This window comes from Lampris incognitus, chromosome 9, assembly GCF_029633865.1.
Source record: "Lampris incognitus isolate fLamInc1 chromosome 9, fLamInc1.hap2, whole genome shotgun sequence".
Taxonomy (NCBI): Eukaryota; Metazoa; Chordata; class Actinopteri; order Lampriformes; family Lampridae; genus Lampris; species Lampris incognitus.
This window is the reverse complement of record NC_079219.1, coordinates 14,767,384-14,787,495: the sequence shown is the minus strand read 5'-3', so window position 1 is coordinate 14,787,495 and position 20,112 is coordinate 14,767,384. Positions and strand designations below refer to the sequence as shown.

The following is a 20,112-nucleotide window of genomic DNA, read 5'->3' as shown; positions in this document are numbered from 1 at the left end:
GTTATTCCAATCACTTAAAATGGATATTGTCACTGGGAGGGTTTGTTAACTCAAGAGAAGGAATTGCCGAGAACCTTGTAAACAAACTCGTGCTATGCGCTATAACACGCCTATTCAATGGGAATTTCTTGACAGCAAGTACTTGGACAGCGGTGAGTTCTCATACGCAGTCGTAAATGATAATTACGCGAGTCGGCACAGAATGGCCGTTTTGTTTAGCTAGCGAGCTAAGGCTAATGCGCTGTGAAGGCCTGACACACTGGTGGCTAGCATTTCTTTCACGCCACCAGTGTCTTCGTGTTTGTGTATTTGTTGACTGTCTTTCTCGCCGATTAGTCTGAACGTAACACTTGATGGAGCTGCTGAAGTCATTTGGACAAGTAATTCGCTTTCTCGTGGGTTGTTTGCTAACCCTGAGCGGAGGATTGTCATTTCAGTCTCTTCACAGTGTTGAGCTAAGTCAGGCGGACCACGCTGGTCTGAGCAGCTGATGTTACCTGGCCAGCTGCTAGATGGTCAGACTGCTGGTTTCAACAATCGTTGCCACGATTTTTGAAAACACCTGGTTTCGAGAAATCAAAGCTTTGTCGACATTCTCGCCGTTTACCACAAAGATTGCCACTGACGTTAGGTACGTGGCTATACGTCGCGCCTCACACATGTCTACAATGATGTAAACAAAATTACAGCCTATTCCACGAGAGGAGCGGAATAAATGTCATCGGAGCTCTGACCTCTGGACCTTCAAACCCAGACCCCACCGTATGATTTGCGGCGAGGCTATGTCTGCCGTCAATATCACCAGAGATGTCCTGCATAGGCAGATCAGAGTAAGTAGATAATTACATAGGCAACCTGGAGACGAAATCTGCCAGTGCATGCAACATCCCAGGATAAAAGCCTGGTTTATGTTATTCCATAACGCCTCTCCTAACTTTCAATTTCTCTCTGCACTTTATTTTGGAAAAAGACAAAACAGAAACAAAACAACAACGGATGACATTATGAAGTGGTGCTGCTTATAAGGAAAACAAAGAACATTTCACTTTAAGTCTATACTTAAAAAAATACTATGGTATTCAAATTTGGCCCAGTTGAATAAACATGGAAAATTTGTGCAGGACTTTGGCCAGAACCTCTATTTTATACTGTGACTAGTGTTTAGAAAGATTTTTATTATCACGGTTTAAAGCCACTTCAATCAGAATTCTGACTTTCTTAAGCAATAGGGTGTCTTTTGGGAAGTATTCTGAAACATGACCATACCCAGTAATGGCATAGGAGATGTTTTTGGTGAAATATGATGGATTCTTTAATTCATGTCATCAGGACAAGAGAGCATTGGGCTTCCAAAGGTTCCATCATGTGACTGACCCCTTCATCAAGAGACTGGGACTGGAAGCTGAGCTTCAGGTGATCAGCAAATTTACATGTGTGTTTCAAAGGGAGAGAGTAAGAGAATGCAGGCATCAATGAATTATCACCAAACATTGTTCTCTTAACAGTTTATATTAATTGTGTTAACAGGGCCATACTGGGTGCGTGAATTGTCTGGAATGGAATGAACGAGGAGAGTAAGTGTAAACTTGACACCAAAAGTACCTCCTATATTGAAGTTTTTTGCAGAACATGGTCTGGATGTAGACGGCCTTTAAAAGAGCCAGAAGTCACTTGGTGGAATACCTAATGGTTAGCATTTATCCGCACAAATGCACTTAGATGTACACAAACACACACTCCCCAGATTGCTGCATTCAACAACACAAGGGCTGGATCGACTACTTTTGTTGGTTTTTTATGGCCTGCCCACTAAAGGACTTGTTTCAAACTCTAACTATACAGCAGTTGTATTGAACATTACACACAGGGTTTTCAAAAATTGTAGATGTTGACCTTTGTGTTGTGTATTCGCAACCTTTATGCTTGATTTGTTTTTCTTACATGCTTTGTTTTGTTGTTATTATGCATATCCCTGAACAACAGAGGTCAGGATTCAAGTAGAATTACAACCTTCACCCTTAAGAATTATGTTCTTAATTTGGGATCACAAGTTGCATTATATAATGTGATAAATGAAAAAAGGGTCAAACTGTTCTCAGACCAGAGCTCCTATGAGAAGATGCATTTCAATCACAACTCATGAGGCTTGAATCACTATAGTGTTGAAGGCAAGTTTATGAAATTTGCCAGTCATTTCACATCAAAAAATATGTCAGCCTTGTTTTTTTAGTGGAATGAGGTAGTGAAAAGACACCAAAGAATGAGTCTTGTCTTCTCTGGTCCTTCTTTTAATTTTCAGTCTGCTGGCCTCGGGTTCAGATGATCAACATGCAATTATCTGGGATCCCTTCAAACATAAGAAGCTCACTACTATTCACACAGGACATGCAGCAAACATCTTCTCTGTAAAGGTAGGATGACTACTGAACACAAGGTTGGGAAGTAGGTCACATATTTTTAAAGGGGTGTTGGACATCACTTTATCCTGGGGTTATGAATCTGAAATTTTGTCATGCCTATGCAGTTCCTCCCCCACTCTGGAGACCGAATCTTAGTGACTGGTGCGGCAGATACAAAGGTCCATGTGCATGACTTAACAGCCAAGGAGACTATCCACATGTTTTCTGACCACACGAATAGAGTCAAACGGATTGCCACAGCACCCATGTGGCCTAATACCTTCTGGAGTGCCGCAGAGGACGGCATCATCAGGTCTTAACCCAATGATCCAAAATTACCATTTACATGTTGAAGAACCTCAAAAGTTATTTCATGTTTTATTTCTACAGTGAAGCTGCACTCTGGGTATATTCACTCCTCTTGTCCCCTACAGGCAGTATGATTTAAGGGAGAACAGTAAACGCTCTGAGGTGCTCATTGATCTGACCGAGTTCTGCGGTCAGCTGGTTGAAGCCAAGTGTCTAGCTGTCAATCCACGGGACAACAATTATCTGGCAGTGGGGTCCAATGGCCCCTTTGTACGCCTCTATGACATCCGCATGATACACAACCACAGGTTAGTCTAATCACAAACACTAGTGATCACATAGCCATTAGACTTTTTTTATATAATGCAAGTGATAGGCTTTCAGAAGTCTTGCATAACTCTGGAAGGGTTTGAAAGTTTGGAAAATGACACATAATATTTAAGCCTTCAGAGTTTGGAACAAAAATGGAAAGGCATGCAAACTACTGTTGTCCCAATGTACATGATTACACAATTTAGTCAGTTGTAGACCAGTTACTGTGTCATGTTTCATACTGCAATTATGTTGCTGCAAATAACATTTTTTCTGTTATAGTGTAGCAAAATCTTACAAACCAGTTGAATTGCCCAGCCCCTGTTAGCATACATGATACTGAATATTGACTAAACGCTTCATAGTGAACCAAGAATTTTAAGAGTTGGAACATTTTGGGATGTTGAATGAGAAGATCTGTAGGAGCTCAGACCTTGTCATTTAACAGCCATGGGCTTTTTCAAAGTTCTTTAGTCCAGGTTTTGACATTGATGCACAAATGGATATTTTGTAATGGGACATGATTATCTTTCTTTCTGCAGGAAATCAGTGAGTCAGAGCACATCGGCTGCTGTGCACACCTTCTGTGACAGGCAGAAGCCCATTCCAGATGGAGCTGGACAGTATTATGTTGCAGGTGTGAATATTTCTTAATTGTCTAAATTGCACCATGTACAAAAGTACAGCACAGTGATATGTGCAGATATAAACTGGCTTTTAAAGAGTTGATAAAATAATATTCCCTCCGTTTCTTCCACTCTTTCCCAGGACACCTCCCAGTGAAACTCCCAGACTACAGCAACCGCCTGAGGGTGCTGGTTGCCACTTATGTCACCTTCAGTCCTGATGGTACTGAACTGCTAGTTAACATGGGTGGCGAACAGGTACTGCCCGATTGGAAAAACAGGAGAATAGAGTCAGGGGGCTGTCATTTAGTTTCTCTTATAGTATTATAATGGTTGATATTTGTTTATTTTTTGTGGGGTCTGCAGGTGTATCTGTTTGATTTGACATTTAAACAGAGGCCATATACCTTGCTGCTTCCAAAAAAGTGCCAATCATCAACAGGTAGGACAGTACCATCTATACCTGATAGATAGCACAGGCAACCTTACTTTGAATTGTATAGAAAATTATATCTGTCCCTTTGTATAACTTTGATATCCTGACAGATGTACAGAATGGTAAGACAACCAATGGAGTATCAAATGGAATTCACTTGCCTGCCAGCCGCCTCCGATTAGCTGAAAGCAAGATCTGCACTGGGTAACCATTGTCTTTCCAACCTCTCAGAAACTGTTTAGTTGTTTATTTGCACAGTGATAAAACATTGAATTGATATAGATTTAAAAATCTAATGATAAAAATAAAATGATTGAAAACACAAGAAGTAAAGGATGAATTACTACAAGTGAGATAAAAAGCAGTTCTTGTAAAAACATCTTGGCTTCAAACACAGAAAGGAAATTAAATGAAACCTTCCCCCCCAAAAAGCCCCACTTTAACATGAAAGACATCAAAAATGGTTAACAGAATCTTAATGATTTAAAGAAATATATGGAAAATGGTTAAAAAGCCAAATGCATAAAAGTATATTGAAATGAAACAGTAGCACTGACAAGATGAGGTCACAAGGGATGTTCGACATACATGATCATGGGTGGGAGGCTGTGTGTATGTAGATTTTATAATCATGTTTAAGGGGTTTCGTTTTCAGTATAGCCTGTCTTTCCCATACCTGTCTTTTATTCTTAGGTCTAGCGAGCTCCCCCCTCACTTGGAGAGAATAAAACAACAAGCTAATGACGCATTTGCACGGCAGCAGTGGACCCAGGCAATCCAGCTTTATAGTTTAGGGATCCATCAGGCCAGCCGCAATGCCATGCTATACGGGAACCGTGCTGCAGCCTACATGAAACGTAAATGGTAGGCCACATCAGGTCCTGATGTTGTTAAAACTCCTCAGAGGGGTGCTTCAAATTCCTCTGTGAAAAGCCTTTAAATGCAGTAATGAAGTTGGTAAGTGTGTGTGTGTGTGTATTTGTGATTCATAGGGATGGTGACCATTATGATGCACTCAGGGACTGTCTGAAAGCCCTGACTCTCAACCCTGGGCATCTCAAGGCTCATTTCAGGCTGGCACGCTGCCTGTTTGAGCTGAAGTATGTGCCTGAGGCACTGGAGTGCTTAGACGACTTCAAGGGGAAGTTCCCAGAGCAAGCCCATAGCAGTGCCTGCGATGCCTTGGATAAAGACATCAAGGCTGCCCTATTCTCCAAGACAGAGTCAGGTGGGGAACAGGGGCAAGGTGCTCGATTAATGAGTACCGGTGTACACAGCGTCAATGCTGTTCTTACTGGACTGATCTAAATACTAAATACTCACATTGAATACTAAACACTACTACTACTTTTGGCTGCTCCCTTTAGGGGTTGCCACAGTGGATCATCCATTTCCATCTCTTCCTGTCCTCTGTGTCTTCCTCTGTCACACCAGCCACCTGCATGTCCTCCCTCACCACATCCATAAATCTCCTCTTTGGCCTTCCTCTTTTCCTCTTGCTTTGCATCTCCATCTTCAGCATCCTTCTCCCAATATACCCAACATCTCTCCTCCACACATGTCCAAACCATCTTAATCTTGCCTTTCTTGCTTTGTCTCTAAACCATCCAACCTGAGCTGTTCCTCTAATATACTCATTCCTAATCATGTCCTTCGTCACTCCCAATGAAATTCTTAGCATCTTCAACTCTGCCACCTCCAGCTCCGCCTTTTGTTTTTCATCAGTGCCACTGTCTCCAAACCATACTACATAGCTGATCTCACTACCATCTTATAGACCTTCCCTTTAACTCTTGCTGGTACCCTTCTGTTGCAAATCAATCCTGACACTCTTCTCTACGCACTCCACCCTGCCTTTACTCTCTTCTTTGCTTCCCTTCCACACTCCCCATTACTTTGAACAGTTGACCGCAAGTATCTAAACTTATCCACCTTCATCACCTCTACTCCTTGCATCCTCACCATTCTGCTGTCCTCCCTCTCGGTCACACATACGTATTCTGTCTTGCTCCTACTGACTTTCATTCCTCTTCTCTCCAGTGCATACCTCCACCTCTCCAGGCTCTTCTCAGCCTTCTCCCTACTCTTGCTACAGATCATAATGTCATCCGCGAACATCATGGTCCATGAAGACTCCTGCCTGATCTTGTCTGTCAACTTGTCTTTCACCATTGCAAACAACAAAGGGCTCAGAGCTGATCCTTAATGTAATCCCACCTCCACCTCTTACCCACCTGTCATTCCAACCGCACACCTCACCACTGTCACACTGCCCTCATACATATCCTGCACCACTCCTACATACTTCTCTGCCACTCCTAACTTCCTCATACAATACCACACCTCCTCTCTTGGCACCCTGTCATATGCTTTCTCTAAATCCACAAAGACACAATGTAACTCCTTCTGGCCTTCTCTATACTTCTCCATCAACATTCTCAAAGCAAACATCGCATCTGTATTGGTCTTTCATGGCATGAAACCATACTGCTGCTCGCTAATCATCACCTCTCCTCTTAACCTAGCTTCCACTACTCTTTCCCATATCTTCATGTTGTGGCTAATCAACTTTATACCTTTGTGGCTACTACAGCTCTGCACATCACCCTTATCCTTAAAAATTGGTACCAGTATACTTCTTCTTCACTCCCCAGGCATCCTTTCACTTTCCAAGATTGCGTTAAACAATCTAGTTAAAAACTCCACTGCCATCTCTCCTAAACATCTCCATGCCTCCACAGTATGTCAGCTGGACCAACCGCCTTTCCACTCTTCATCCTCTTCATAGTTGCCCTCACTTGCTCCTTGCTAATCCACCACACTTCCTGATTCACTATCCCTACATCATCCAACCTTCTCTCTCTCATTTTCTTCATTCATCAACCCCTCGAAAGTACTCCTTCCACCTTCTCAACACAATCTCCTCGCTTGTCAGCACATTTCCATCTCTATGCTTCATCAACCTAACCTGCTGCACATCCTTCCCTGCTTGGTCCCTCTGTCTAGCCAATTGGTACAAATCCTTTTCTCCTTCCTTAGTGTCTAACCTGTCATACAACTCATCATATGCATTTTCTTTTGCCACCTCTCTCTTCACTTTACGCTGTGTCTCCTTGTACTTCTGTCTGCTTTCTTCATCTCTCTGACTAACCCACTTCTTCTTTGCCAACCTCTGTACACTTTCCTATACTTCCTCATTCCACCACCAAGTCTCCCTGTCTTCCTTCCCCTGTCCAGATGACACACCAAGTACCTTCCTAACTGTCTCCCTCACTATTTCTGAAGCAGTTGCCCAGCCATCCAACAACTCTTCACTACCACCATGTGCCTGTCTGAACTCCACACAACAGTCTTCCTTCTTTAACTTCCACCATTTGACCCGTGGCTCTGCCATCACTCTCTTCCTCTTCTTGAGTGCCAAAGTCATCCTACAGACCACCATCCGATACTGCCTGGCTACATTCTCTCCTGTCACCACCTTGCAGTCTCTAATCCCTTTCAGATCATGCCTCTTGCATAAGATATAGTCCACCTGTGTGCACCTTCCTCCACTCTTATACGTCACCCTGTGTTCCTCCCTCTTATTGAAATATGTATTCACCACAGACATTTCGATCCTTTTCGCAAAATCCACCACTATCTGTCCTTCCACATTCCTCTCCTTGACACCATACCTACCCATCACCTCTGTTCCCTTCACCAACATGCCCATTGAAGTTCACTCCAGTCACCACTCCTCCTTGGGATACGCTCTCGACCACTTCATCCAACTCACTCCAGAATTTTTCTTTCTCTTCCAGCTAACACCTAACTTGCGGGGTATATGCGCTGATAACATTCATCAATACACCTTCGATTTCCAGCTTCATACTCATCGCTCTGTCTGACACTGTCTTCACTTCCAACACACTCTTGACATACTCTTCATTCAGAATTTCTCCTACTCCATTTCTCCTCCCATTTGCACCATGGTAGAAGAGTTTGATCCCACCTCCGATGCTCTTGGCCTTGCTCCCCTTCCACCTGGTCTCTTACATACACCGTATCATCACTCTCCATCATATCAGCCAGCTCTCTCCCTTTACCAGTCATAGTGCCAACATTTGAAGTTTTGACTCTCCTCTCCCGCTCCCTTTGGACTTGCCTTTCCCCTCTCCTTCTCCTTCACCCAACAGTAGCATAGTTTCCACTGGCACGCTGCTGGCCAACAGTACCGATGGTGGTCATTTGATCGATCCGGTATGGAAATCTTGATTTATGAGCTGCATATTTGATATGGCAAAAGTTTTCCGCCAGATGCCCTTCCTGATGCAACCTTCCCCATTTATCCGGGCTTGGGACCAGCACTAGGAATGCACTGGCTTGTGCATTCTCAGTGGCTGGATTATTGAATACTAAACACTGCAAAATAAAATCCGTATTGTTTCAGCTTGCCAAAATCAAAATCTGTCTTTGCAGTCTCTTTGACAGTTTGATTAAGCTTGGAAACTTTTCAATCAAGTCAATTTATCTTATACTAGATTTTAGCAGTCATCTTAACTATTTTTTCTTTAGATATTATTACCTTTCCCCCCAAAAGGCAGAGAGAGATGATTTGGGTATCTTCAGATATGGGCGCGAATACAGCTGTCATATGGAGCCTTCACATTGGAGTTTGAAATCAAATAAATTGTCAGTGTCATGAGCCAAACCAATTTCTCAAGGTCATTCCAGTACTCAAATCTACATTGGCTTCAGTAAGTGGTCAAGTAAATATTCCATTTTGTGCTTGAAGAATAAATTTGCCCATCCCAAACTCTGTTTATCTCATGTTCACATGATGAACTAACTTTTTTGTTGTCTTTTCTAGCAGAAGACAAAAAGACCAATAGCGCCATTCGCTTCCATTCATTCAGCCGGAAGGAGTCCATCCCTGAGGACGAGATAGTGTTGAGAGAGCGAAGTTTTGACTATAAGCACCGTTACTGTGGTCACTGCAACACCACCACTGACATCAAAGAGGCCAACTTCTTTGGAAGGTCAGTAGATCTCACATTCCCAGAACTGTCAGCAGGGGGCAGTCGTCAGCACTGTGACTTTGGAACCAGTTTCAGGATACATAGTGGACCACAGATCGATTGAGGAAATTGACATACAGTATGTAGATATTGATAGTGTTTTGTTAAAAGTATGAAAGAAACGACCATATTTTTAATATAGTAGATGGACAAATTGGTTGATTTTTCCACCTTTGTTTAATTTTTATCCCCCAATGCAGTAAGGTAAACATTTTGCACAAACCAGTACCACAAAAGGTATATTTATAAAGTACAGTCACCCCCTCACTTTAAATAAAGTGTGCACATGAGACATTTCCATGAGCTCTGGTGAAATGACCGGCCTGCATGGTCTGCTGAAAAGACCAGCAGTGTTATGTTCTCGAAACATAAACCGAGAGAGCGTTTGTACTCCTTAATAATTCAAATCTAACAAGTAACATACATAACTCTTCGTCCAATGTGTGACTCGTCTCTGTGGCCAACTGTTGTGTGGACAGGTTCTGCCTTAAGGTAGAGCATACTAATTGTTCAGTGAGTTGAAATGTAGATTTGCTTACAACAGGACGAAACGAATAACAGCGACTCACCAGTTGAGTAAGTGACAAGATATTTGGTCTTCCTCTGGAACTAGTTGGATATGTTGTCGGGAACATAAGTGGATCCTACTGCTCAAGAGCGATTCCTCCCCTCTTTCCACAGTTGTTTTTCCTTACCTTCATTTGGTTTCATCCTCCTGTTGCACATGAAAACACTGCTCAACCACCCTCATTTTAAAACCCATTATTATTATTATTATTATTATTAACAAAACAATTTGAATTTAAACAATGACCAGCCCTTCCTGTGAACAGCGTTTGAGCGTTCAATTGGAATGTCAGGGCAAAGCCATTGTTGTGTAATTCACATAAAAGTCAAATAGTAGTGTTATACTTATACTTGCAGTGCTTAAGGTTTAGATGCAAACATATTCCCTTTTTGATATGTCCTATCACTGGCGTATTTAAGACCATAGCTAATTCATAAATATCCAAATCATGAATACTTTTTTTTCCTCCCTTTTTCTCGCCAATTGTATCCGGCCAATTACCCCACTCTTCCGAGCTGTCCCGATATCTGCTCCACCCCCTCTGCCGATCTGGGGAGGGCTGCAGACTACCACATGCCTCTTCCGATACATGTGGCGTCGCCAGCTGCTTCTTTTCACCTGACAGTGAGGAGTTTCGCCAGGGGGACGTAGCATGTGGGAGGATCACGCTATTCCCCCCCAGTTCCCCCTCCCCCCTGAACAAGCGCCTCGACTGACCAGAGGAGGCACTAATGTAGCGACCAGGACAAATACCCACATCCGGCTTCCCACCCGCAGACATGGCCAATTGTGTCTGTAGGGACACCTGACCAAGCCGGAGGTAACATGGGGATTCAAACCTGCCATCCCCGTGTTGGTAGGCAACGGAATAGACCGCTACGCTACCCAGATGCCCCAAATCATGAATACTTTTAAAGTTGCTCATTTTGACAGATACTTTTGGGAATGACTTTCCAATGACAGCACTTATCATTTTTATATCCTTACCAAAGCAGCCAAATGTGGGAGAATAAGGCCAGTAGCCATGAGCTTGAGATGGAGGTGAAGTTGTGGCTAACAAGCAGATATGGCAGGCAAATCTCACTGAAGACCTTTTCCAACAGATTATTGTTGAAACGATCAGTCGATTAATCAGTTGATCAGTTGACAGAAAATTAATGGCTTACTATTTTGGAAGATGATTAATCGTTTGAGTCATTCATCAAGTAAAAATACCAAACATTTGTTGATTGCAGTTTCATAAATGCTAAGATTGTCTTGCCTTCCTCTGATTTATATCATTATGAAATTAATATTTGAGTTTTTTTATGGCCGTTGGTCGGACTAAGTAAACAGATTTATGACATTGCTTTGGATTCTGAAAATGTAAGATGGGCATTCATCAGTATTTTTTTTTTACTTTTAACAGACTAAATGATTAAGAGATTAATCAAAAATAACCAATAGACGAATCAGTTATGAAAATAATTGTTAGTTACAGTGCTACAACAGATACTATAACATCGATAACTAAAACCCAGGTTCAACCATGTTTTTGTTTGGCAATGGGGCAAGTACAAATAGCACTGGCAACTCTTGTTGCATTTTGAATGGATTACGTGGCTGCGTAATAATCAAACAACAGTGTAATTACCACTATCACCATAACTGTCAGTAAGTTAACAAAAAAAAAAAGGATCATCTTCAGGATTCTAGCTTTAATGATATTAGTATGCTGATCCAGGTGCCCCTTGTGTAGAAGCCAGTTTATTGGCAGTTTTTACATAGGGATGTTCTGTGCCCCTAACATTCACATTTGCACATAGCAGGGACAGATCTACACTACCGTTCAAAAGTTTGGGATCACCCAAACAATTTCGTGTTTTCCATGAAAAGTCACACTTATTCACCACCATATGTTGTGAAATGAATAGAAAATAGAGTCAAGACATTGACAAGGTTAGAAATAATTATTTGTATTTGAAATAAGATTTTTTTTACATCAAACTTTGCTTTCGTCAAAGAATCCTCCATTTGCAGCAATTACAGCATTGCAGACCTTTGGCATTCTAGCTGTTAATTTGTTGAGGTAATCTGGAGAAATTGCACCCCACGCTTCCAGAAGCAGCTCCCACAAGTTGGATTGGTTGGATGGGCACTTCTTTGAGCAGATTGAGTTTCTGGAGCATCACATTTGTGGGGTCAATTAAACGCTCAAAATGGCCAGAAAAAGAGAACTTTCATCTGAAACTCGACAGTCTATTCTTGTTCTTAGAAATGAAGGCTATTCCATGCGAGAAATTGCTAAGAAATTGAAGATTTCCTACACCGGTGTGTACTACTCCCTTCAGAGGACAGCACAAACAGGCTCTAACAGGTACTATTTAATGAAGATGCCAGTTGGGGACCTGTGAGGCGTCTGTTTCTCAAACTAGAGACTCTAATGTACTTATCTTCTTGCTCAGTTGTGCAACGCGGCCTCCCACTTCTTTTTCTACTCTGGTTAGAGCCTGTTTGTGCTGTCCTCTGAAGGGAGTAGTACACACCGGTGTAGGAAATCTTCAATTTCTTAGCAATTTCTCGCATGGAATAGCCTTCATTTCTAAGAACAAGAATAGACTGTCGAGTTTCAGATGAAAGTTCTCTTTTTCTGGCCATTTTGAGCGTTTAATTGACCCCACAAATGTGATGCTCCAGAAACTCAATCTGCTCAAAGAAGTGCCCATCCAACCAATCCAACTTGTGGGAGCTGCTTCTGGAAGCGTGGGGTGCAATTTCTCCAGATTACCTCAACAAATTAACAGCTAGAATGCCAAAGGTCTGCAATGCTGTAATTGCTGCAAATGGAGGATTCTTTGACGAAAGCAAAGTTTGATGTAAAAAAAATCTTATTTCAAATACAAATCATTATTTCTAACCTTGTCAATGTCTTGACTCTATTTTCTATTCATTTCACAACATATGGTGGTGAATAAGTGTGACTTTTCATGGAAAACACAAAATTGTTTGGGTGATCCCAAACTTTTGAACGGTAGTGTACATACATGATTTATTGATTATCTCTTTTGCCAACAATGCTTTTTTTATGTCACAATCTTGCAGAAGGAAAATAAGCTTAGGACTTTTAGCCCCATAACCAGGTTTGAACATTGAAATAAACATGACGCAAACCAGAGTTTGACTCCCTAGAATTTGTCTGGATCATTTTTCAGGGTCAAACTTTAACATTGACGGTATTTCTGGGTTGTTGGTCCATTGTGAAGGTGTGGAATCTGAAATTGTTCTGATATTAGTGTAATTTGCTATACAGTTGAAATAACACATACATGTATCTTTTACATGCAGCCAAAGACTATGGTAGGTTGGAACTTTTGCCTTCTCTTGCCACAGCAAAGGCCAGTACATAGTGAGTGGCTCAGATGATGGCTCTTTCTTCATCTGGGAAAAGGAGACAACTAATCTGGTGAGGATCCTGCAGGGGGACGAGTCCATAGTCAACTGCCTGCAGCCTCATCCTAGCTACTGCTTCCTGGCTACGAGTGGCATTGATCCTGTGGTACGGCTATGGAACCCCAGACCAGAGGTAAAAGATGGGTCTTTTTCTCCCCTGTATTATCTTGACTTTTTAAAGCAACGCACAGTTAAAACGTTAGCACTCATATGTGAGTGATTGATCTGAGAGAGAAGCGTTGGTGATCTCACCAGTTGGGCTGCGACAATAACTGCCGTACTACTGTATTTGAAGGCGTACCACATGTTTAGGAAGTTTGCTGCAGTTACCTCATTTTGTAACAGCTGTGTTTACTTGTGTGTTTTATTTATTTATTTATTTCCCCCCTTTTATTGGACAGTGATAGTGAAAGGCAGACAGGAAATGGGAGGGAGAGAGGGGTATGACATACAGTTAATGTCGTCGGCTGGAATCGAACCTGTGACCGTGTGGTATGCACTATAACCATTCGGCTACAGAGACACCCCATGTGTGTGTTTATTTTGAATAAATATTATGACAAGTTTCATATTAACACGTAATTTGAATTGATAATCTATTATATATATACACTACCGTTCAAAAGTTTGGGATCACCCAAACAATTTTGTGTTTTCCATGAAAAGTCACACTTATTCACCACCATATGTTGTGAAATGAATAGAAAATAGAGTCAAGACATTGACAAGGTTAGAAATAATGATTTGTATTTGAAATAAGATTTTTTTTACATCAAACTTTGCTTTCGTCAAAGAATCCTCCATTTGCAGCAATTACAGCATTGCAGACCTTTGGCATTCTAGCTGTTAATTTGTTGAGGTAATCTGGAGAAATTGCACCCCAAGCTTCCAGAAGCAGCTCCCACAAGTTGGATTGGTTGGATGGGCACTTCTTTGAGCAGATTGAGTTTCTGGAGCATCACATTTGTGGGGTCAATTAAACGCTCAAAATGGCCAGAAAAAGAGAACTTTCATCTGAAACTCGACAGTCTATTCTTGTTCTTAGAAATGAAGGCTATTCCATGCGAGAAATTGCTAAGAAATTGAAGATTTCCTACACCGGTGTGTACTACTCCCTTCAGAGGACAGCACAAACAGGCTCTAACCAGAGTAGAAAAAGAAGTGGGAGGCCGCGTTGCACAACTGAGTAGGAAGATAAGTACATTAGAGTCTCTAGTTTGAGAAACAGACGCCTCACAGGTCCCCAACTGGCATCTTCATTAAATAGTACCTGTTAGAGCCTGTTTGTGCTGTCCTCTGAAGGGAGTAGTACACACCGGTGTAGGAAATCTTCAATTTCTTAGCAATTTCTCGCATGGAATAGCCTTCATTTCTAAGAACAAGAATAGACTGTCGAGTTTCAGATGAAAGTTCTCTTTTTCTGGCCATTTTGAGCGTTTAATTGACCCCACAAATGTGATGCTCCAGAAACTCAATCTGCTCAAAGAAGTGCCCATCCAACCAATCCAACTTGTGGGAGCTGCTTCTGGAAGCGTGGGGTGCAATTTCTCCAGATTACCTCAACAAATTAACAGCTAGAATGCCAAAGGTCTGCAATGCTGTAATTGCTGCAAATGGAGGATTCTTTGACGAAAGCAAAGTTTGATGTAAAAAAAATCTTATTTCAAATACAAATCATTATTTCTAACCTTGTCAATGTCTTGACTCTATTTTCTATTCATTTCACAACATATGGTGGTGAATAAGTGTGACTTTTCATGGAAAACACGAAATTGTTTGGGTGATCCCAAACTTTTGAACGGTAGTGTATATATATTTTTTTTTTCTATTTCTCTATCACACTGCTAAAGCTCCTTTACAAATTGTGGGGAAACACTTCTCTCCTGGTCTTTGGAGTTAGGTGGAGCCAGTGAGAGTGTGGCTGTGTTCCACTGTGGCGCTGGCTTGAGTCATTCGTTATCCCTGAAAAAACATAAATAGAAAACAAACACAAACCCATGCCAAACTTTTGCTTAGTTTTATCCTGATTGTTGTTGTCCTCCTGGTGGCACGGTGGCGCAGTGGTTAGTGCGGTCACCTCACAGCAAGAAGGTCCTGGGTTCGAGCCCCGGGGTAGTCTAACCTTGGGGGTCGTCCTCTGTGTGGAGCTTGCATGTTCTCCCCTTGCCTGCGTGGGTTTCATCTGGGGGCTCCGGTTTCCTCCCACAGTCCGAAGACATGTAGGTCAGGTGAACTGGCCGTACTAAATTGTCCCTATGTATAAATGTATGTGTGTGTGTATGTCAGCCCTGCGTGATGGCGTGGCGGCTTGTCTAAGGTGTCTCCCCGCCTTCCGCCCAGTGACTGCTGGGATAGGCTCCAGCATCAACATGACCCTGAGGGCAGGATAAGCGTTTTGGATAATGGATGGATGGATGTTTTTGTCCTGTTAGTTTAATTGCAAAAAGTGATATTGAGCATGGCCTTACGGACCAGACACACAGGACACGTCACGTCACGTCCTCCGTCGAACGTCAAGTAAATTATTAATTGGAAGCAATGAGAGGTGTCACACTAGCCACATTCCGTCACGTCTGATGGCTCCGTTCAACGTCAAGAATTAGAGTTTGAATTCTCGATGGCTGACGGATCCGTCAATCAGCGTAGTACATTGTAATAATGAGAAATAAAGTTGATATAGTGATATTGGTTCTGCTGTTTACGGACTACTGTTTCAAAATAATTTTGTTCTCTCATCCCAATGCAATAGGTCTACTGTCAATCTGCCCGATTTTATTACAATATTACAATACGAAGTCAAAGGAAGTATTTTGCGAGGCAAAACATAATCGGGCCTACAGAAATTGACTAGTATCTTGTTGGTAATTTTGCTTTCTCTGCCGCGTGCTCGTGCTGTTTTTACCTACCTTTTTGTGCCTTTTGCCGCACGCTGATACTGTTTTCCGTCCTCTCGCGCTCTACCCATGTCTCTGCTGCGCAGATGCTGTTTTTACAGCCGTTTGTCGGCTGCGCGTGGGCTGAACATGACGTGATGCGACGTGCGCTGTGAGGCAGGTCAAAAGTAACGTTGACGGAATGTTGATGGCGACGTGACGTGACGTGTCCTGTGTGTCTGGTGCCTTATGCTGTGTTCCAAAGTCAAATGTGGGAAATTCCTTCTTGCTATTTTCAACTTCCGACCCACAAAGCTTTCCAGTCCGGAGTTCTAAAAGAAAATGGTTACGCCACATACAGGCTAAATGATATTGTTAATTGATATCCACTTGCTTACTAAGCAAATGCTAATGTTTTGTAATTTACCTGTGTGGTTACATGCCTGTCTCTACAAGTATAACAGGTTTATTTTCATGCCATATAGGAAATTTGACTCAACTGTACATTTTAAAAGCTTTCAAATTGTCTTAAGATGATTTTTCATTATTCACAGTGTACTTTTCCCTGCATATCACCATCTTCAATTCCACCCCAGTTTCATAGTTGGAACTCTACCATCAAGTGGTGTTCTGTTGCAGTTTTCCTAGTAGGAAGTTGGATATTTCAACTTTGGGTGGCCCAGTGGCCCAGTGGTTAGCGCTGTTGCCTCACAGCAAGAAGGTCCTGGGTTCAAACCCCAGGCTGTCCCAGGTCCTTTCTGTGTGGAGTTTGCATGTTCTCCCTGTGTCTGCATGGGTTTCCTCTGGTCACGCCGGTTTCCTCCCACCATCAAAAAAGACGTGCATGTTAGGGTTAATACTCCTGTCTGTGCCCCTGACCAAGGCAATAGGAAGAAATAACTGGAGTTGGTCCCTGGGTGCTGCACAGTGGCTGCCCACTGCTCCTAGCTACATAGCTAGGATGGGTCTAATGCAGAGAATAAATTTAATGTGTAAGTATGTACAAAATTACTAACAAGGAGTATTCTATTCTATTTCTGAGTTCTCTCAAATGCAGCAGTAGTCTGTTGCATCGGGCATGGCCATAGTCCATAGCCAGGCTGTAGCTTGGTTAAGCTATAGCTTTTGCCACTGTCATCGTCGTCATTATTGGTTCAATAACTTTAGGTATATTAGTACAGACACCCATTTTAAATGATCTTATAGATGAAATTTACCCGTGCTAATAAAAGATGTTTTTAAAGGCCTACTATGGAAGACTTTCAAATCAATCTAGACTAGCCTGTATTTGACCATATAGGTGTAATGATATGTTTGTGGCGTGAAGCTTTGTCCCATTCACCCCAATTTGGTTTATTATTGTGGCTGTATTTGGAATGTCAGACTATAAATGAATTACCCCCACCCTTCATAAGCGTTCAAGTATATCCAGTTCAAAAGAGAAGTGTGAGTTGTGAGAATTGCTGAAGAGAAGCTTGTCATCAGATGGCAAATCAAACCCAGTATGCCTCCCAAATAGCCTCAGACAAAGGAAGGGCTTTGATAGCATGAGAGAACACGCTGCTCAGCTGTCTCAAGGGAGTGTTGGCACTACTAATGCCTGCTACTCACTACCAGCGCTCTGCTAACTGACTGACTACTTAACGTCCGTTACATTGCTAAAGTATAGCTCTACAGGTGGCTAATATGAGCTATCTAATTGTATTGTCAGTTACGAGCTAATGTGCAGCCAAAATAATCAATAAAGGCAAAATCCAAAGATGACACAGTACTTCCAGTTTAGGGAAGAAGGACATGTTTTTCTTTCTGTTGCGTATATTCAATAATGTTTTCCGTTCATGGCACTGTTTGGAGAGCGGAACTGGGCGGTGGGTGGGGTCAGGCTCTGTTTTGTTTTGATTCAGATCCCTTGCACATTCAAAGGTGCCAATATTACAAAAGTATACCTTTTTAATATAATTTGGCCCTCAGAAAGTCTACCTTGGTGTTTTTCCAGGAGTCTTAGCATCAGTTCTATATACCATCACAGCACTGTTGCCTTGCTACTCTCACTGCTGTTTCCTCATAATCCAGACGGAGAGTGAAAACGGACGTGTGGTGGAGGACATGGAGGGTGCTGCTCAGGCCAACCAACGGCGTATGAATGCAGATCCCCTGGAGGTCATGCTGCTCAACATGGGCTATCGCATCACAGGCCTGCGGGGTGTTGGCCCAGAAGGCTCAGATGATGAGGACAGCTCAGAGGGACAAGTACAGTGTCGACCTAGCTAAATGAGCACTAGAACACTATAGAGTTGAGGTAGGAAGCAAAGCACTCTCCCAACTTCCCCATGTGTGTGTGTGCGTGCGTGCGTGTGTGTGTGTGTGTGTGCGTGTGTGTGTGTGTCTGCGTGTGTGTGTGTGTGTGTGTGTGTGTGTGTGTGTGTGTGTGTGTGTGCGCACAGAGGGGAACGCACCATAGATATTCTGTTTCAGTGTTAATTACCCCCTCTTACTGAGAGAAACATTGATTGAGTGAATGTCATGTCACATCTCTGCACTATGCACCACCCTCCCCTGTCCTAAGAGAGGATTGGTGGAGGCTACTTTGGGGAGAGGAATCCAACAGGTGGAGTTGGGGTGGAGATGCCCCTCTCAGCCCTTCAAAATACCAACAACACCTCAGCTCTCAACCTCTTCCTGTGCCCTCGTGTGGTGTGGATACACCTTTGACGAAGAGGACAGCACTTTCCACGTCGCTCCTCGATCTCTCGCAGAGAAAGAGGAGTCGAGCACTTATCCCTCCTCGGGTTTGTGCGAGAGAGAAATATTGAGTAGAAGGTGAAGCCCAACGTCGGGTGACCTAGTTTGAGGTCAGAGTGCAGCCCCACAGCCACACTCTCCACTATGGAGAACCATACAGATGGTGCTTTGTGGCATCTCTTGGCTGATCTGCAGGTGGAGCACAGCAGTCACAACGCCCACTCATCTCTGACAGGCTCCACAGCTATATCATTAATTTAAACCTGATCATATTTTCACTTGTTGAAATTTTGATCACAGGAAGCTTAGAAGTAAGCATCACTCTCTTCAGTCTCGAAAGTTGTTAGTGTTGCTCAGAAAAAAAAACAAAAACGTGTTAATGATATTGTGGCACTTTTTTTTAAGCATGTGGCAGAATGAGTTGTTTCCCCTGTCAAACGTTTTAAATTTATGTAATTTAAGTGGCCAAGGATTAATGTTTTATTTATTCTCTATATTTTGTGAAAACATACTTTTGGCATTCTGTCCTTGAGTTATACTTAACTATAATTGGGAGGGATGCTGTACTACAAAATGTTGACTTTGGTCAACATCTTTTCTCTATTCATTTTGGGGAAATGTTTGGAAATTAATAACTTACCATGACTGTTTTTTTTTTGTTTTTTTTTTTAGATTAAGTACAGTCATATTGATTGCAAATGCCACCAATGTGAAACTTATACTGGGCCCAGAAAGAGAAGCTTGGGCCTAAATATAGACTCAGAAATGTCTTAGGAGCACAGATGCTAAATAGTGGTATTTGGGAACATAGGAGCGTATATGCATTTTTAGTTTTCCTTTCAAACAGATCTAAGTGTTTTGGGGAGATATGGTTAGGATTTTCCCTCCTAATAGCAGTTTGGCCCTATCACTGTTCCTTTGCTGCAGTCAGATGTTTGAGGAGGCCTCCTTATGTTAAGGTTCCTTTAACCATAGTTTTGGGCAAACAGGACAAGGTTTCATCCTTTGCCCAAAACAACCCTTTGGGCCCTTTTGGCCCAAAATAGAATAAATAGAATGATTTATCTTCGCAATAATAGGCTTCCATGTGTTCACTTTGTTAAAATCATTTATGAGATATTCTGTTTATTTTTCTTTGAGAAAACTTGTAAAACCCATTGCTGGAAAATAAAAGACTATTGTTAAACACCTTGCCTGTACTCCCACTCTTTGATTGTTACTCATTTGTGAATTTTGTCTCTTGGTATGCAAGTCACTCCACAGCACATACCCACAGTTAGAGTGATTCATTCATATGTGATGCTTCACTAACAAAGTTGTAAGGATATGGGCTATGATGCCTTAGGCTACAGTATGGATGC

General features: G+C 42.2%; 1 protein-coding gene across 2 annotated transcripts; it reads left to right on the top strand.

The window, feature by feature from the left end:
• Window positions 1–19: 19 nt before the first annotated feature.
• Window positions 20–19,939, top strand: wdtc1 (WD and tetratricopeptide repeats 1). Of its 2 annotated transcripts, XM_056286241.1 has the most exons (17): window positions 20–152; window positions 690–830; window positions 1,330–1,413; window positions 1,528–1,574; window positions 2,300–2,411; window positions 2,525–2,712; window positions 2,834–3,016; window positions 3,563–3,657; window positions 3,789–3,904; window positions 4,013–4,088; window positions 4,193–4,286; window positions 4,776–4,946; window positions 5,075–5,310; window positions 8,932–9,100; window positions 13,077–13,269; window positions 18,083–18,308; window positions 18,576–19,939. In XM_056286241.1, exons 2-16 carry the CDS (start codon window positions 765–767, stop codon window positions 18,278–18,280), a joined length of 2,028 nt encoding a protein of 675 aa, XP_056142216.1. In that variant the 5' UTR covers window positions 20–152; window positions 690–764; the 3' UTR covers window positions 18,281–18,308; window positions 18,576–19,939. The 2 variants fall into 2 exon arrangements, with proteins under 2 accessions (XP_056142216.1, XP_056142217.1); XM_056286242.1 differs by lacking the exons at window positions 18,083–18,308; window positions 18,576–19,939 and having other exon boundaries at window positions 13,032–13,150.
• Window positions 19,940–20,112: the final 173 nt, after the last annotated feature.

Coding starts and splice junctions, on each gene's coding strand:
- wdtc1 (XM_056286241.1), top strand. CDS start 765: ATGATTTGCGGCGAGGCTATGTCTGCCGTCAATATCACCAGAGATGTC. Junction 4,947..5,074: donor GCCTACATGAAACGTAAATG/GTAGGCCACATC, acceptor TGTGATTCATAG/GGATGGTGACCATTATGATG. Junction 13,270..18,082: donor TATGGAACCCCAGACCAGAG/GTAAAAGATGGG, acceptor CTCATAATCCAG/ACGGAGAGTGAAAACGGACG.